The sequence below is a fragment of the Rhyacophila brunnea genome, unplaced genomic scaffold (genome assembly GCF_057557595.1).
Source record: "Rhyacophila brunnea isolate RB1 unplaced genomic scaffold, BYU_Rbru_1.0 scaffold_15, whole genome shotgun sequence".
Lineage (NCBI taxonomy): Eukaryota > Metazoa > Arthropoda > Insecta > Trichoptera > Rhyacophilidae > Rhyacophila > Rhyacophila brunnea.
Genome location: NW_028232806.1, coordinates 39051169 through 39066203, shown reverse-complemented (window position 1 = coordinate 39066203; position 15035 = coordinate 39051169). Strand labels below are relative to the sequence as shown.

The 15035-nt window shown below is 36.5% G+C and overlaps 1 protein-coding gene across 2 annotated transcripts; it reads left to right on the top strand.

Moving 5' to 3' along the window:
• The first annotated feature begins 5241 nt into the window (after positions 1–5241).
• On the top strand, positions 5242–14787 carry LOC147075311 (zinc finger CCCH-type antiviral protein 1-like). Of its 2 annotated transcripts, XM_085942955.1 has the most exons (4): positions 5242–5365; positions 8519–8833; positions 11283–12039; positions 13385–14787. In XM_085942955.1, exons 2-3 carry the CDS (start codon positions 8524–8526, stop codon positions 11642–11644), a joined length of 672 nt encoding a protein of 223 aa, XP_085799081.1. In that variant the 5' UTR covers positions 5242–5365; positions 8519–8523; the 3' UTR covers positions 11645–12039; positions 13385–14787. The 2 variants fall into 2 exon arrangements, with proteins under 2 accessions (XP_085799081.1, XP_085799080.1); XM_085942954.1 differs by lacking the exon at positions 13385–14787 and having other exon boundaries at positions 5261–5365; positions 8524–8833; positions 11283–12002.
• Positions 14788–15035: the final 248 nt, after the last annotated feature.

Below are 15035 nucleotides of genomic sequence, written 5' to 3'. Positions count from 1 at the left end.
AGTACATGAATTCGCCAGGGTATGGAATTCTTGAACTGTCAACATGACAGAAGAAAAAGTAAATTTAATACGGACGGTTTTATTAGTTATAATTGGACATAATATAATATTATTATTATTAGGTTTTGTAATTCTGAATTAAATTATTCAACTGAATGTCCATTTTGAGGTTAGCTAACAAGAAGTGTCCACAAACTATCACGAATATATAATCGACCATTGCACGATTGATACCCAAGCACGAATCAAATCGCGAAAATACCTTTCAATAAAATTCTTCCGTTATCATATTATAGTTCTAGATTTTTTTGCGCATAGTAAATGGATATGAACGTCATTGTAGTTATTGATTGGTATATTTTTATATTATAATCAATGACATTTGACACATTTGGTTAGTTTGATTAGTTGCAAAAAACACCACCGGAGCGCGATCATCTATTTTGACCATAGATAATGTATGTACATTTTGACCAATGCATGCGCATTTGACACATTTAGTTTAGTTGCAAAAAATACCACCGTAGCTCTACTATCTAATTTGTCCAATGCATGAACTAGGCAGAAAAATTACTGCCGAATTTACGCACTTGCCAGATATTTTGTCTCATTCATGAATAAGGCAACTGGCTTGCATTTTTCATTATTTAGGCAAAATTTTGCCCATTTCATGTAATACTCAATTTCGCACATTCGGCGTAACATATATACAACAAATATTAATGTCAATCGACAGTGGTATGTATGATGAGATTGCTCGCAGAGCCAAACAGGCATGTAGTGGATTTGAGCACCTGAATAGTAGATACCTATCTTCAAAAGTGACCTCCCATTGTAGCGTAGTGCAACATGACATGGAATGGCGTTTATAAGGCATAATGCGTAAAGATCACAAAACGAACCATTGGATAAGAAAGTTAGAAAGTCACTAAGCAAATGGACTGGGCATGTCTCTCGGTGAATGGACAACCAGTGGATAAATACTGTCGTTATTACAGTGGTACCCTAGGGGTACTAAACACCCACGGGACGCCCTAAAACCTGCTGGATAGACGATCTCATATACTTGGGTGGGTGTAGGTACAAATGGTAACAAAGCACTAGGGACTGAGAAGAGTGGAGGGAGCTAGGGGAGGCCTTTAACCGGCAGTGGATCGACCCCTGGCTGGTGATGATAATATATTATAATGATCATTTTGTCCATGGACATGTGTATCTTGGTCAGTGACATCCCTAGACAAAATTCCGTCCCTAGGCAGCGCCAAAATTCCGCCCCATTTTTTTTATATCTCCAGTATTTTTTATCATCCTTTCACGACTTAAATATCTGATAAATGTGTTGAATGGATACATTACTAACAAAATATATACCACTATATACTAATTTACAATATTGCGAGTCCACGGTTTTAGATACCTACATTTTAAAATGAGTAACTGGCAAAAATATTTGGATAAATTAATTAGGTAGCTAGGTACATACTTACATATAATTCAAATATAATTCGCAAATCTGCACGTGTCATTGCTAGTTATCAAGGACGTGACGTCCAAGGACAACGGAAGTAGATTAGACATCGCGAAACCGACATTAAAATTACAGCCTTGTTAAAGCTTTTATGAATTAATACATTCTGTTTCCAACCAATCAGCTGATTTTTTTAATGGAAAGATATTTCAGTTATCACTACGTTTAGGTACCTACCTATTTTTATATATACCTAATGATTCTCCACGATTAGCCGCCCTTCGTGTAACTGCCGCCCCCAACCCCCACGGGACATCACTGATCTTGGTCTGGAATAGACTGCTTCTGGTACATTTTATAAGAATCTGATTAGCTTACTAATCGTACCGGGTTCCCAACAATACTTAATGTTTTTATTATTGACCATTGTATACGCTAGTTAAATATTTTCCATCATTTTTTCTACATCTAATTCATTGGAAAAAATTACGACGTCCTGTATAATATGCGGATATTCTGAATACATAGCCGTGTAAAAATGTGGTAAAAATAATGACATATCTGTAATTTTGAGAATAATGGCAAGTTACGCTTTTGCGGAATACATACCTATATTGCAAACTGGCAGCACTGTTCAATGACCGGACGCGAAGAAGTAGTGATGGCAATGCATTGGAATTGTATTATTACTTTTAAAATTCAATATTATGAATGGAAAAATATTATGTACGAAGTTTTATGACCTGGTTAATTAAATTTTATAGATTCAACCAATCATGTTGACTATTAATATGCAATAATTTTTGACCACGTTAATATAAGTTAGTATTACATTATTTTTAATGCATCGCCGATTATTTTCGACGTCGTTTCCATGTTGGCTAATGGCGTAATCACAGTTACGATTGTCTCCCTCATTTCCTGCGCGGAAGGTCAGCGGTACACATCATGGCATCAATTCTGGGGGCCCAGTCTCATGGAGGGCCCGGCGTGGCGAGTCGACCAGATAAGTGAGATAAACACACATAGGAAATCGCTATAACAGTTAAAAAGTCGGTACTGTTCGGTTATACGGAATACAGCGGAAAACACATTTTGAAAATAGCCGATAAACTGGATTATTTGTTAGGTTAACCTAACCAAACCTAACCTAACCTAAACTAACCCAAACTAACAAATAATTGTATGTATGTAATAATTGTATTCCGTATAACCTAACAGTACCAAAAAGTCGCCTGCGGCGCCACTTTACTTAAATAATGTTAATATTTTAAACTATGTGTTGATACGATGCAGTTTTAAATTGTGTGTCGGTAATGGACAACTCCATAATTCAAGTGGATTTAAGTATTAAAATACACTAAATGGCCATAATTTTACAGTGAACACCATTTGGAAAGCGCTACTATAATAGGGTCATACTGCCTTTAACCTTAGTGATAGGTAGAGGGACCCGACAAAGATCCTAGCCTGGGAGGCGCTTCATTATGCGGGGGCCATGGAACACATAGAAAATAATACGTTAAGGCGGTACAATAGTACATCGGCCGCCGATACTGATTCATGATGATTTGGATTTATTCCCCCTAATAAAATTTACTTAGTTTCTAGACCTTGCAAACCCTGTTAATTTGGGGCCTCTGGGCAACAGCATAGCATGTCGATGAAACAAATGAACTCTAAAATTTATTGATTCTGAATTGTATATGTCCACACTACTATCACGATATATATGATAGGCACGGTAAAGTCATAAACGGAGTACGTGCGACGGCTACCTGATCATTGTAATCATTATTAACTCTGTAGCGTATGATGACATCCCATACAAACAGTATAAAAATGTGTTCCGCAAGGTGTGGTTGCTACTAAGCAAGATCTCCATTATAATGGTTTTGAAAGAAATTTATTTTTGTTAATTCTAGTTAGAGTTAAGAGTTTAGAGTTAAAGTAGATTTAACAAAAATAACATGGTTTCAAAAGCATGCCTAACATTATAATACGAGCTGGTACTACTTTTAATAATGATGCCATTCAAGTAAGTTCTCTTACGCACTGTCAACTGGTCTCCGGCAACCAAATAAACAGCAACCACGAGGTATAAGAAAGGAAATCAGCATTTACGCAAGCGGTTGCGGCGACCGGTCAAATTCAGTGACGTCCCGTGGGGGTAGGCAGATTGAACATCGCTTGAGGACGGCAGTTACTCGAAGGGCGGCAAATCGAGGAGAATCATTTGGTATATCGCTCATAAGAAAACAATAGGTACCTTGTGTGCCACATGACACTATTTGTACATGAACATTTATATAATCCCTATGATTCCATCAAATTTATCACATATTTTACATTTTCTACTATTAATTTTAATAGTGAAATACAAAAAATGAAGAATTTTTATGCATTAATAGTGACAATATAGAGTTTTCTTCATCTCGTGTTTTGTGGCATACGAGGTGTTGTTTTCTCATGAGCGATATACAGAAATAGCTACCTAAACTTAGTGATAACAAATATATCTTTCCATTAAAAAAATCAGCTCACTGGTTAGAAACAAAATGTATTAAATCAACTTAAAAGGTTTAACAGGACTGTATTTTTTTGTCGGCTTTGCGATGTCTAGTTTACTTCCGTTGCCCTTCGGTGACAAAGATGATAAAAAAATACTGTATAAAAAATGAAGCGATATTTTGGTGCTGTCCAGGGGCGGCGTTTTGTCTAGGGGCGTCACTTGTCATACTTACTGGCTGCTGACCCATGGTTGCCAGAGATCGGGTCGACAGTGCGTAAGGGACCTAAGAATAAATTGATGCTCAGCATCATAAACGTGATTACCTACTGATTAGGTACCCATTGGAATAAACTTTAAAGATTATCAAAAATAAATAAAACACTTTATAAGTATCGACATAGAAGAAAATGAAAACAAGTATAATGTCGAAAGACAAAGTATCGGTATCGTAATATGGGAAAAAAAGTATTTATATTGAAATCGTAATATACGTAAAATATTAATAGTCAATAGTGACATCCCTACGACTGCCGACTGTTGGCAGCAGTGTTGCCATATCTACTGAAATTTCAGTACATCTACTGATATTTTTGGCAATATACTGAATATTTTATGAAATTCGTCTATTCAATTCTAAACTATTCTAAACGCCAATTTTTCGAAATAGGTTTTTTGCATCAATCGATTCTCTATGAAATTTTTAACATTTTTGTATAAACCTAAATGCATAGGATTATATTGAATTTAAAAAACAATTATTTTCATGTCACTTCTTAAGTATCCTAAGTGACATTATTTGCCAATGTATTAAATTTTTCATAAATTTGAAATTGGAAAAAATTTCCCAAAATTTATTGTAATTTGTAACACAAAGAGTGATTTTTTTAATATTTCGATATTACAGAACTATATCGAATTAAGTATAGGTGCAAAATTTCTCTATTTCGCTTTCCTGAACATTTTATGATTTGGCGTTTAGGATAGTTTAGAATAAATTGAATAGACGAATATAATCTACTGATATTTCTTCGTTCCACAAAATTCGTACCATCCGGGAAAAAAACGAGCCGTCTTTGAAAAATTGGTAACTTATGGCCCGCGGAGAAATTTTTCTCCTAAAAAAAACGAGCCAACTACGAAAAATTGGTAACCTGCAGCCCACGGCGAAATTTTTCTCGTCTAAAATTGAGAAACAGAAAGCTACTGATTCTTTTCCCCACATTCTATTGAAATTTCAAATTTTGACTTGGCAACACTGGGTGGCATTGTAGTACCGGATGTTAACGAGTGAGTCACATGTGTGCATGTCATCGGAGATTTCATTAATTCTACGGATATTTATAATACCTACATTAAAACTACTACGGACGTGCTTCAAGATAACGGTACGTACATACCTACTAATATTTGTATGGTATTCAATCGCTTCTTTAAATTTTCGAAGTGACCGATGACTATAAAATTGCTGTAATGGCGCATCGTCAAATAAATGGAAGGGAATCCCCAGAAAACATACCCATCATTTTTGTATGAATCTGAAAAGTTGAATACATTTTCATGAAAATTAAATAGTAATGGCAAATAGTAGTGTTTAAAATGTAGTTTGGGTACTTACCTGTTATTATTATGTAAAAAATAAGTCATTTTCTGTTCTCGTGACGTCACAACAGTGCAGTGTTGCCATTTGCCATCTTTGTCACCTAACACGCGTTGTGTTGTCTGGTTGAAAATGTTTATAAAAAAATCATTGTTTACAAAATAAAAAATACTGAGGAATTTGGCCGCGGATTTAAGAAATTCCGCTTAAAAGATCATGAGCTTTTGTTATTTATTTACTTGTTATCTCTTTCAGTCTAAATTATTGGTGCCTTTTTGTGTCTTCCGAGATACCTATCTAAAATTTCCTTTCCAAAATCAGATGTCATACGTTATGGAATTTTAGTAGGTATATTATTATATTAAGAGTATACGTCAGTGAAACGGCAAATAATTTTCAACAATAGGTGGAACGAAATTTCGCACTCGTTGCCAATCGGAGAGTGATAGGGAGCTGTGAGCACGTCAATTTGTTCTTTGATGGCGTCGGAGGAATATATTCTTAAATCGTGTAAAGATGATAAAAACGTTACTCATTTAGGTAGTCGAAAAAGAAAACATGTCATTGAATATATTATTATTATTACTAATATAACAATAAACATAACATTAAATGGACGCATGTTGAATTTTTATGACAGATTATGTTTTGTTCCGCACGCGTCGTTTGCACAATCTGCGTGTCGCGTAGTCACGATCTTTTTAGACCATGCCTCAGCTGAAGTATAGCCTTAACAGCAGTTAAGAGAACATTGAGTGGGTGAGCTTGTAGCCGCAACAAAGCATTATTTTGTAAATTGGCGCATTGCAATATGGCGACATTGTTTATACCCGCTATCTTTATGTTTGTCCGTTGACGTTTAGCAATAACTCTGTTTATCTACAATAATTCAGTGATGCACAACCTATTTGAAAGAAGCGCCAATTTATCCATTTTCTCGTTTTTGCTAAAATGATGAAAAATAATGATATATTATACCTAACTAGACGAGACATGCATTTTATTTTGGGTAAAGCAATAGTACTCTATATCAGTTGTATAATGGAGGTCTTTTGAGACCAAAAACCCAAACCACAATCTCAACAACCTACTATAACTTAAAAATAAATGATGTCCCTAGTAGGTAATACTTATTCCATATAATTTAATTGTGACCCAAAATATATACAATCTTACTCTTATTTATACTAACAAAATTAAAGACATCATTATTATTTATTGAAGAAGTGAACAATAATTAAATACAGGTAACCCTCATTCATTGTGACTGACAAGGGTCGAATGTGAATTCATTATATCGCAATCTATTTTTAATAATATTTTTTTATTCCGCATTTTGACATGTGCCGTGACACGAGTCAGGAATCGTCATAATGAGGGGAATCATATATACCAGGGGTAGTCAACCTGGTCCCTACCACCCACTAGTGGGCGTTCCAGCTTTCATGGTGGGCGGTAGGGGTTTTAAAAATATTTTCATTATATTTTCTTATAATTCCCTATGACAATTAGATATACAGTATTTAGTTTCGCAGCATTAACCTCAGGGATCACATTAATAATTTAATTACCTAATTAAATCATCAGACTTCATGCTTCTATGTATGCAAAGTATAAATAAAAAGATAGATTTAACTACGGTAAGAGCCGAGCCACACCGGGCGACTCTGGTCTCGAGACCAGTCGCCGAGACCAGACCGATGCATGCAGTTATATGGACCATGCCACACCTGGTCGCCCAGTAGTCGCACAAGCAATAACGTCGCGCGATCAGTAAAATCTCGTTTGTGCGCTCGGTCTGGTCTCCCGGTCTCTCTGGTCGGGCGATCGGTAGCGATGTATGAAAACATATAGCTATGTATTGAGCGCTGCCACACTAGGAGACTAGTCGCCGGCAAGCACGCCACGGAGAGAACGTGTTTTTTGCATACTTGCGTGTATATTCATTACTATTATTGGCTGCCTCTCTGGTCGCCGGCAAGTCGCCCGAGTAAATCACACGAAGAGACCAGTCGCGCAACTGGTCTCTAGACCAGAGTCGCCCGGTGTGGCCTGGCTCTAAGTTGTTTTATAAAGATTTATTCTGCCAAACTTAGCGAAACTTTCTCCTTTATAAAACACCATTACTGTGGAACCGGTGGGCTGTTAAAAAATTTTACTACTAACAGAGATACAAAAGTGGGCGGTAGGTATAAAGAGGTTGAATACCCCTGATGTATACAATCAAATTATTTGACAGTTATCAACAAATTTTACACAAGTGCAAACAGGCCATGCGAAGTAAACGGGTGGCTCTCATGGTGCAGTGCGTAAGACGCTGGCCTTTCATTCGGGAGCTCTGGGTTTCTCCCGGTGAGGACACAATATATTTATGTGATTTTCTCAAAGCCTGGATGTTTGTGATTGTTTCACTTCTATTACTAAATACACTACTGTCATTGGGCCTCTAGGCCTGTTTTCGCTAGTCTTGTTTCTAGCTCTCTTCCAATATCCTCCCAAGCTTCTTAGCAGATAATAATAATTATGTTCATAATTAGGCGATCTATGATTGTACATTAATCTTGTTCTCTGACTTTTTAATTTAAATTTCATCTATAAACATAACAAATCCAATATAGACTAATAGCAAACCGCTAAAACAAAGGTACGTGAGTTTAAGTTGTATAAATTGACAGAAAATAAAAAAACATTCTATCAGGCATGAGGCTGGTTAGTGTGACATCATACACGTGAGGTGACTTCAGCACGGTTTTGATACATTCGAATACTCACCAAGCAAACCACACTACACCTTTTCCAACGATTTGAGTTTGTCACTCGCGTGACGTGATAGCAATCTATTTTTGGCTAAAATATATTACATTAAATAACGAATGTCAAATGAATGTCTTCATTACAAATTTAAAAAAATGATTTCATTAAACCTTTGCACATTTTTCAGTGAAGATGCCGATTTGGAAAGACGTAGTAAAAGCGAGCGGTCACTCGACATGGGTTAACGCCCCATCTGATCTTGTGGAACTCACCAAACATCATTCTGACTATGTCCATATCGACTCAAAGATACCGTATCCAGTTTCGAAGATATTTGAAGTTCAAAATGCTAAACTGTACGCTAAATTTCTGCTGAAGAAAGCCCAGTATCATAATCCGACGATCCTTGAACTGTTCCATGACACGGAGATCTCCAATATACCATCGATAATGAAGAACAATCTGGATTGGCGGCGGGTCGTGCGTGCTAAGTATGGCGTAGGTAAGTACGAAGTAGTTAAGAAGTAGATAGACCAAGAATCTAGAGTGATCTTATTGTTCACCTAATTTTGATGGTTTCTAAAAAAGATATGTTAGGTACCATTTTCGCTCCTAAGTGGTGTACAGAGGGGAGGTTACTTTAACGCTACCCCAACCTGGCATGATATTAGTAGTCGAATGTTACCAACCGCACTTATCACATTGGTGTCTTAAGATACATGTAAACCATACAATGTATATTTAACTGTATCCGGAAAATTGTACGTAAACAGTTCACCGCAGGACACTTATTCGTGCGCCGCAGTACGTGAAACATGAGTTCGTGTAACATTTAATCAAATGACGAGTTCTTCGTTGAATATTTCACCGTGGAATACATTTGTACATATGCTACAACATGTGGAGATGTCTTTACTAGGTTAGGTTAGGGTTAATCTAATTGGAACAGTACTATTTGCATTATGAACTCTATACCATTTCTATACCAGTTCCACTATGAACTGCATACGTACAACTTACATGTAACCAAATTTGACATGCAATTTTTGCTTAAAGATAATTTTATGCACACTCATAATAATAATATGAATTCACAGTAAAATAAATTTTTCTCATTATTTGGTATAATTTATTTGTCAAACTCCACGGTGTGTCAGTGCATTGTTTTTGTGTATCCATGATTTTCTTAGCACATCGTAAATTATAGTAATTACCGTTTTTGGTAGATTAGTGTCAATGATTGACAATTATCAAACATTGTCAGTATTTGGCGTACCTACTTTGTGTAATTTTTGCAGTAGAAGAAACGGTTGTTGGCCAGTATTCCCTGTCTATTGATTCAGATTTCCATGAATGATGTTTTTCTCATGTAGAAAGACTTGAGCGAAGTTAAAATGTGAGTAGTCAAACTAGGAATCCTGCACACTCCAGTCTTCGCCATCCACTACCAGGATTTTGGAAAATTAGTTCTGCAATGCTCCCACTGCAACCTTGAAAGGCGTGGCTAATTAATTATAACACGGTATATGCACAAAAGACTGCGGAGGGACTCCGGTATATTTCAAAATATTTTTACGGTTGGTCCGAGCCACCGTCAGAATGCAAATGTCGAATGTCAAATAAGCGTTATTAGCCAGGAGCCCACTTTTATGGCACTGGTCATTTGCCTATGCTGTCGGTTACAGCCGACACGAGGTCATTGTCCAGAGGTCGACACCGGAAGGCGCATATAGCAATTAACAGCGTTAATCGTTATTTCTCCTTAATACAACCGAGTTGTCGTTTGATCTGTTTTCAATATAGAAGCGTTTAAATGTTTCTATTATACCCGGATCCATCGATCGTATTACAGATATTTGGTGGAAGAAATTTTACCGTAAACATTTCATCAATCCGGGTTTAACATTCTTGTGATTCTTCGATTTACCTATTAGCAACGGTTGTAGTCTGTATTATTTCCCTGTTGAATTGGCACAAAACCAGTAAAGAATAGTCACACATTTTTGACTGATTTGATTTTGTACCCTGCTGTAGTATTTTAACATTGTGTCGTTAAAGATTTGCTGGGAATTAAACACATGGAACACTTTTTGACCTTTTCATTTTGTGACTTTTTTATAACTTTACTCTCTGAGCACGTTAGATGATTAGTAAACCGTATAATATTTTCACTACAAAATCAAGTAATGAGGTGCCAATATGACTTGTATGTTTTTAGAGCCATTCATCATATCCAACTTGTCTTTCAATGATAACACAACAGGATGTGTCATTTTCTTTGGTGTTACACAGGAAATTCACAAGACCGTTGAAATTATTTGGTTTATAGGTACAATCTGGATAATGGAGATCCGGATAATGGACGTTCTACTGTAAATTTTGTAAATTGAATCCAACTTTTTTTAAATTTGAATACTTTTCTTTGTTCATTAGACTTTAAAAGTATTTTGTAATTATTATTTTTAAGAAGAATTTCATTTTCCTCCATTGATAAAGTAAATGTATTATTTTATATGTGAAACATCTAGCGTAACGGGGTGCCGGTCATCATTATTTTCTCAACACTGAAATTGGTGTACTCAACAAAATTTCTTGGCGGTCCACCGCAGAACTTTGCCCGGAACCGATTTAGAGAATAACAAGCACCTTTTTTTTAACCAAAAGCAACGTTCGCTGGCAGCTAACCGTGACATCTGAAGTTTTATGTCACATCTGTTGGAGCAGCAAGCTTATAATATTGTGGGTCCCAGGTTCGAATCCTGGGTCTGGCAAATTCGCATGTTGTTCTTGAAAGAGGGCTGAAAAGTGAGTGTTGAAAAATAAGATTCCTTTAAAATAGAACTTTTCTATGTAAGGATGTGTAAGTCATTATCAATTGCATTTTAATGTCAATTTACTATTACCCCGTACATTATAATAAATAACTCTAAATGTAGGTATTCTCCTTGCAGGTGTGAGTTTCGCAACGACTGCTAAATATGCCAATAGGTACAGCAATGGATTCAACACAGAGAAGGCGATGATTATCGCCGACGTACTGGTGAAGAAGAAGACAGTATACTCGAGAGGCTTTCCGCCTTCCGACGTGGACACCACCATAAGCTTCGATAGCAACGTCGTCGTCAAATATAGCGATGATGAATTCTATCCCAAATATGTGGTCTACTATAAGGGACCGACTAAAACGTGTCGATTTGACAACAGTTATGATTATGACAGTCCTGATTCTGACAGTCCTGATTCTGACAGTTCAGATAATGATAACTATTATGACAATGATCACGATGGTTACGGTGATTTTCAAGAATATTAGTATTTTGCCATCGTCAAAAACCATAGTCCAAGTCGGGTCGATTGAGTATGGTGATGTGGTATGATCCGAATATGAATCCCAGGGTTAGTAAGCATAATCCCGAAACTTTCGGGATTGATATTTTTATCAATCATAATCAATTGACATGCGTACAAAATCAGTATGTTAGTAACGTGTATGTACCTGCACATGTCATAAATGTCACAGGAGGAATTGCCGGATGCTCACGGGTAACAAATAAGCATGTTTTGCTGCTATACGCAATCGTAACAATATCAGAAAATAATAATTCCGATTATTAAACCAGTTAAGACGCCACGTACGTGCAGGTACTGATACACCCCTGTTACAGGCGGGCTTCTCCCGGTGTAAAATAATCATTTAGTAGCTATCAAGTCGAAACGTAACCCTGACCTCTAGAAACGGCTTCGTAAAACATCTAATCTGTTTCCTTGCTCAACCACGTAAGTATTTTTTTATTCATAAGTAAAGGCCTTCGTCCGGTGTGTGAAAATCATATACTGGGCGGAGGTGTAATTAAGATAAATTTAATTTGATTTAAAAAGTATAAATGATGATGGATGAAAGAGATAATTTTAAGACTAAATATAAGTATTCAAATATAATAAATTTTGCCGCGCATTGTGCGTGAAATCCTCGCGCGCCGGCGCCAGGGTCAGGCTCGTGATTCGCCGAATCAAAGATCATGCGATCTGATTTGGCCAATCACTAGTACCTTTTACTAGTTGGCGTGGGTCTGAGGAATTTAAAAAGAGAAAAAAAAGTTAGTAAGCGTCCCTTTTCCAATAGGATAGGACCTGCGACTATAATCGTAAAAACCCAGATAAATTTGTGAAACTAAAAATCATAAGAAAATATAAGACCACGTCACGAACATGAAAGACCGAGTTTTATTTATACTCCAACCGTTATTTATCTTTTTTTTTTGTGAATCCGGGGTTCGATGGACACCTGAGCTAGCCGCTGGAACCCCGGGTATCTCAGTACCCACTTGTTTCTACGCCAAATTTTATGAATTTATAATTTTCTCATTGAATTTAATTATTACTTAATTAACACAATATGTATCTACTAATGGATAGCAATTATTGCTAGCATCACAGAATGTTTGTGAATTTTATTATGTTGAGATCCCCGGGGTTCCAGCGGCTAGCTCAGGTGTCCATCGAACCCCGGATTCACAAAAAAAAAGGACGATATATTTGAGGGTGGAATTAAATAAAACCACGTCTGTCTCGTGTAACTTGGTATTAGCTTATATTTTACACTTTCTTTACATGTTTAGGTTTTTACAATTAGTTACGCAGGTCCGTATATGTCGGAAAGGGGACGCTTACTCTCTTTTTTTCTTTTTAAAACTTCGCGTACCCACGCCATTCCACAAAAAAAGACTCTCGTGATTGGCCAAATTTTATCGCATGATTTTGGATTTGACGAATCACGAGGACCACCTCGGCGCAGGCGCGCAGATATTTCGACGTAGCCGGCAAGTGCGGCAAAATTTATTATTTGAATACTTATATTTAGTCTTAAAATTATCGCTTTCATCCATCATCATTTATACCTTTTAAATTAAATTAAATATATCTTAAATACACCTCCGCCCAATATGCGATTTTCACACACCGGACGAAGGCCTTTACTTATGATTAAAAAATACTTACATGGTTGAGCAAGGAATCAGATTAGATGTTTTATGAAGCCGTTTCTAGAGGTCAGGGTTACGTTTCGACTTATAGCTACTAAATGATTATTTTACACCGGGAGAAGCCCGACTGTAACAGGGGTGTATCAATTCGCCCTATCTGGATTAAAGTCGAAAGGTACGCCCTGATCTCATCGGCCACCCATCCAATTCCTTGTTCATCCGTTAAGTACATAGCATGATAACCGTTTATAAAAAAATTCAACTACAATCTAACTATTCTAACAAAAAAAAAAAAAAAACAACTAACTTTACGTATTGTTTCTATATTTATTTTAATTACTATTTTCCTGCTCAAAGCCATGCTCCTGAATAAGTCAGAGTTTGATTTATTTTCCTTTCTTATTATCATTTGTCATAATTTATTATTATTTTATTTTTCTCCTGTAATGTCGTGCGTTTATTTTGTTTTCGTAATGTTTTTGTTATTCTTCTCGTTCTTTTATACTAGTCAGTGGAGGGGTCGTGGAGCTATAGTCTTCGACTCTGTCCAGTTTTTTTGTATTCCGAGAGGCTACATTTGTAGACGTTTGGCCCTCGTTCGGAATTATTATTTCGTGTTATGTTTTTCTTCTTCTGGTGCAATAGGAGCGTACCTCGTTTGGCGTCGTCTGCCTTTGCAACCAGGGCGTGGTAGTGGCGTTACTATTGAGCCAGGCTCGTTCCGAGCAGCGGATATCTTTCTGTGGAAAGTTTTCCACTGATCTGCTGGTCTCTGGAGTATCACCTCATAGATGGACAGGTACTGTGTCTCCATCTGTTCCTATTACTGCGGGCAAGGCATCGTATAGCGGTACAACGGCCAGGCTCGTTGACGGCGGCACGGCTTTCTCACAGGTACTAGGATGGATTTTCACAATAAGTATCTTTTTCCCTTTCTTTTCTTTGTAGATGGTTACACTTCGGAAGTACCTCTTGTTGTTTCACGATATCTTTCAGGCGTCACGTCCCTAGTCTCTCCATGAACCTGCGCGAGAAAGGAGAGTGCGCACTCTCCACACCATCAAGCTTTGGTATCATGAATTTTCGGCTACGCTGCCTTTGGATGCGCTTACTTCGAGAGGTGGCTCCCTTTGTGCTTCCAAATTGTCTTCATCTGTATTTATTCTTTTTCTTTCTTTAGTAATTTATTCGTTCATTAGACTTCCTGTACTTTAAATTTATTCGAATTTACTTTATTAATTACTCCTACCCCATACATTAAATAGCTACTAATTTTATATAAAATCTTCCCATTGTACTTATGGTACTTACTATCACTTTTAATATTTTACCCTAATACCCATAATTATTTTGCAACATTGTATTGACTGTATAAATCACATTGATATTAAAAATTGAAATATTCCACCCTCTCATTATATTTATTTCTGAATCAGTACACTTAAAACTGTGTAATTAACTTTATTTTTAGTGAAACCCATTTTATTTAAAAAAAATTGTACGCGCCCGACATCCTATTCCAAAGGCGCGCCGCGCCGATTTGCGGTGCCTCTCACGTTTTATTATTATTATTTTTTTTTCATTATTGAAACCCCGTTGAGAAATTTACGGCTTATTGACTCATTTTTTTTTTTTTTTTTTTTATCACAAGCATACAATCTCTACTTTCATCCTCTTATACCTAATTTTAACGTATTATTAAAATTTCACTTATCAAGTATA

Coding starts and splice junctions, on each gene's coding strand:
- LOC147075311 (XM_085942954.1), top strand. CDS start 5,285: ATGTCATCGGAGATTTCATTAATTCTACGGATATTTATAATACCTACA. Junction 5,366..8,523: donor GGACGTGCTTCAAGATAACG/GTACGTACATAC, acceptor TTTTCAGTGAAG/ATGCCGATTTGGAAAGACGT. Junction 8,834..11,282: donor GCGTGCTAAGTATGGCGTAG/GTAAGTACGAAG, acceptor TTCTCCTTGCAG/GTGTGAGTTTCGCAACGACT.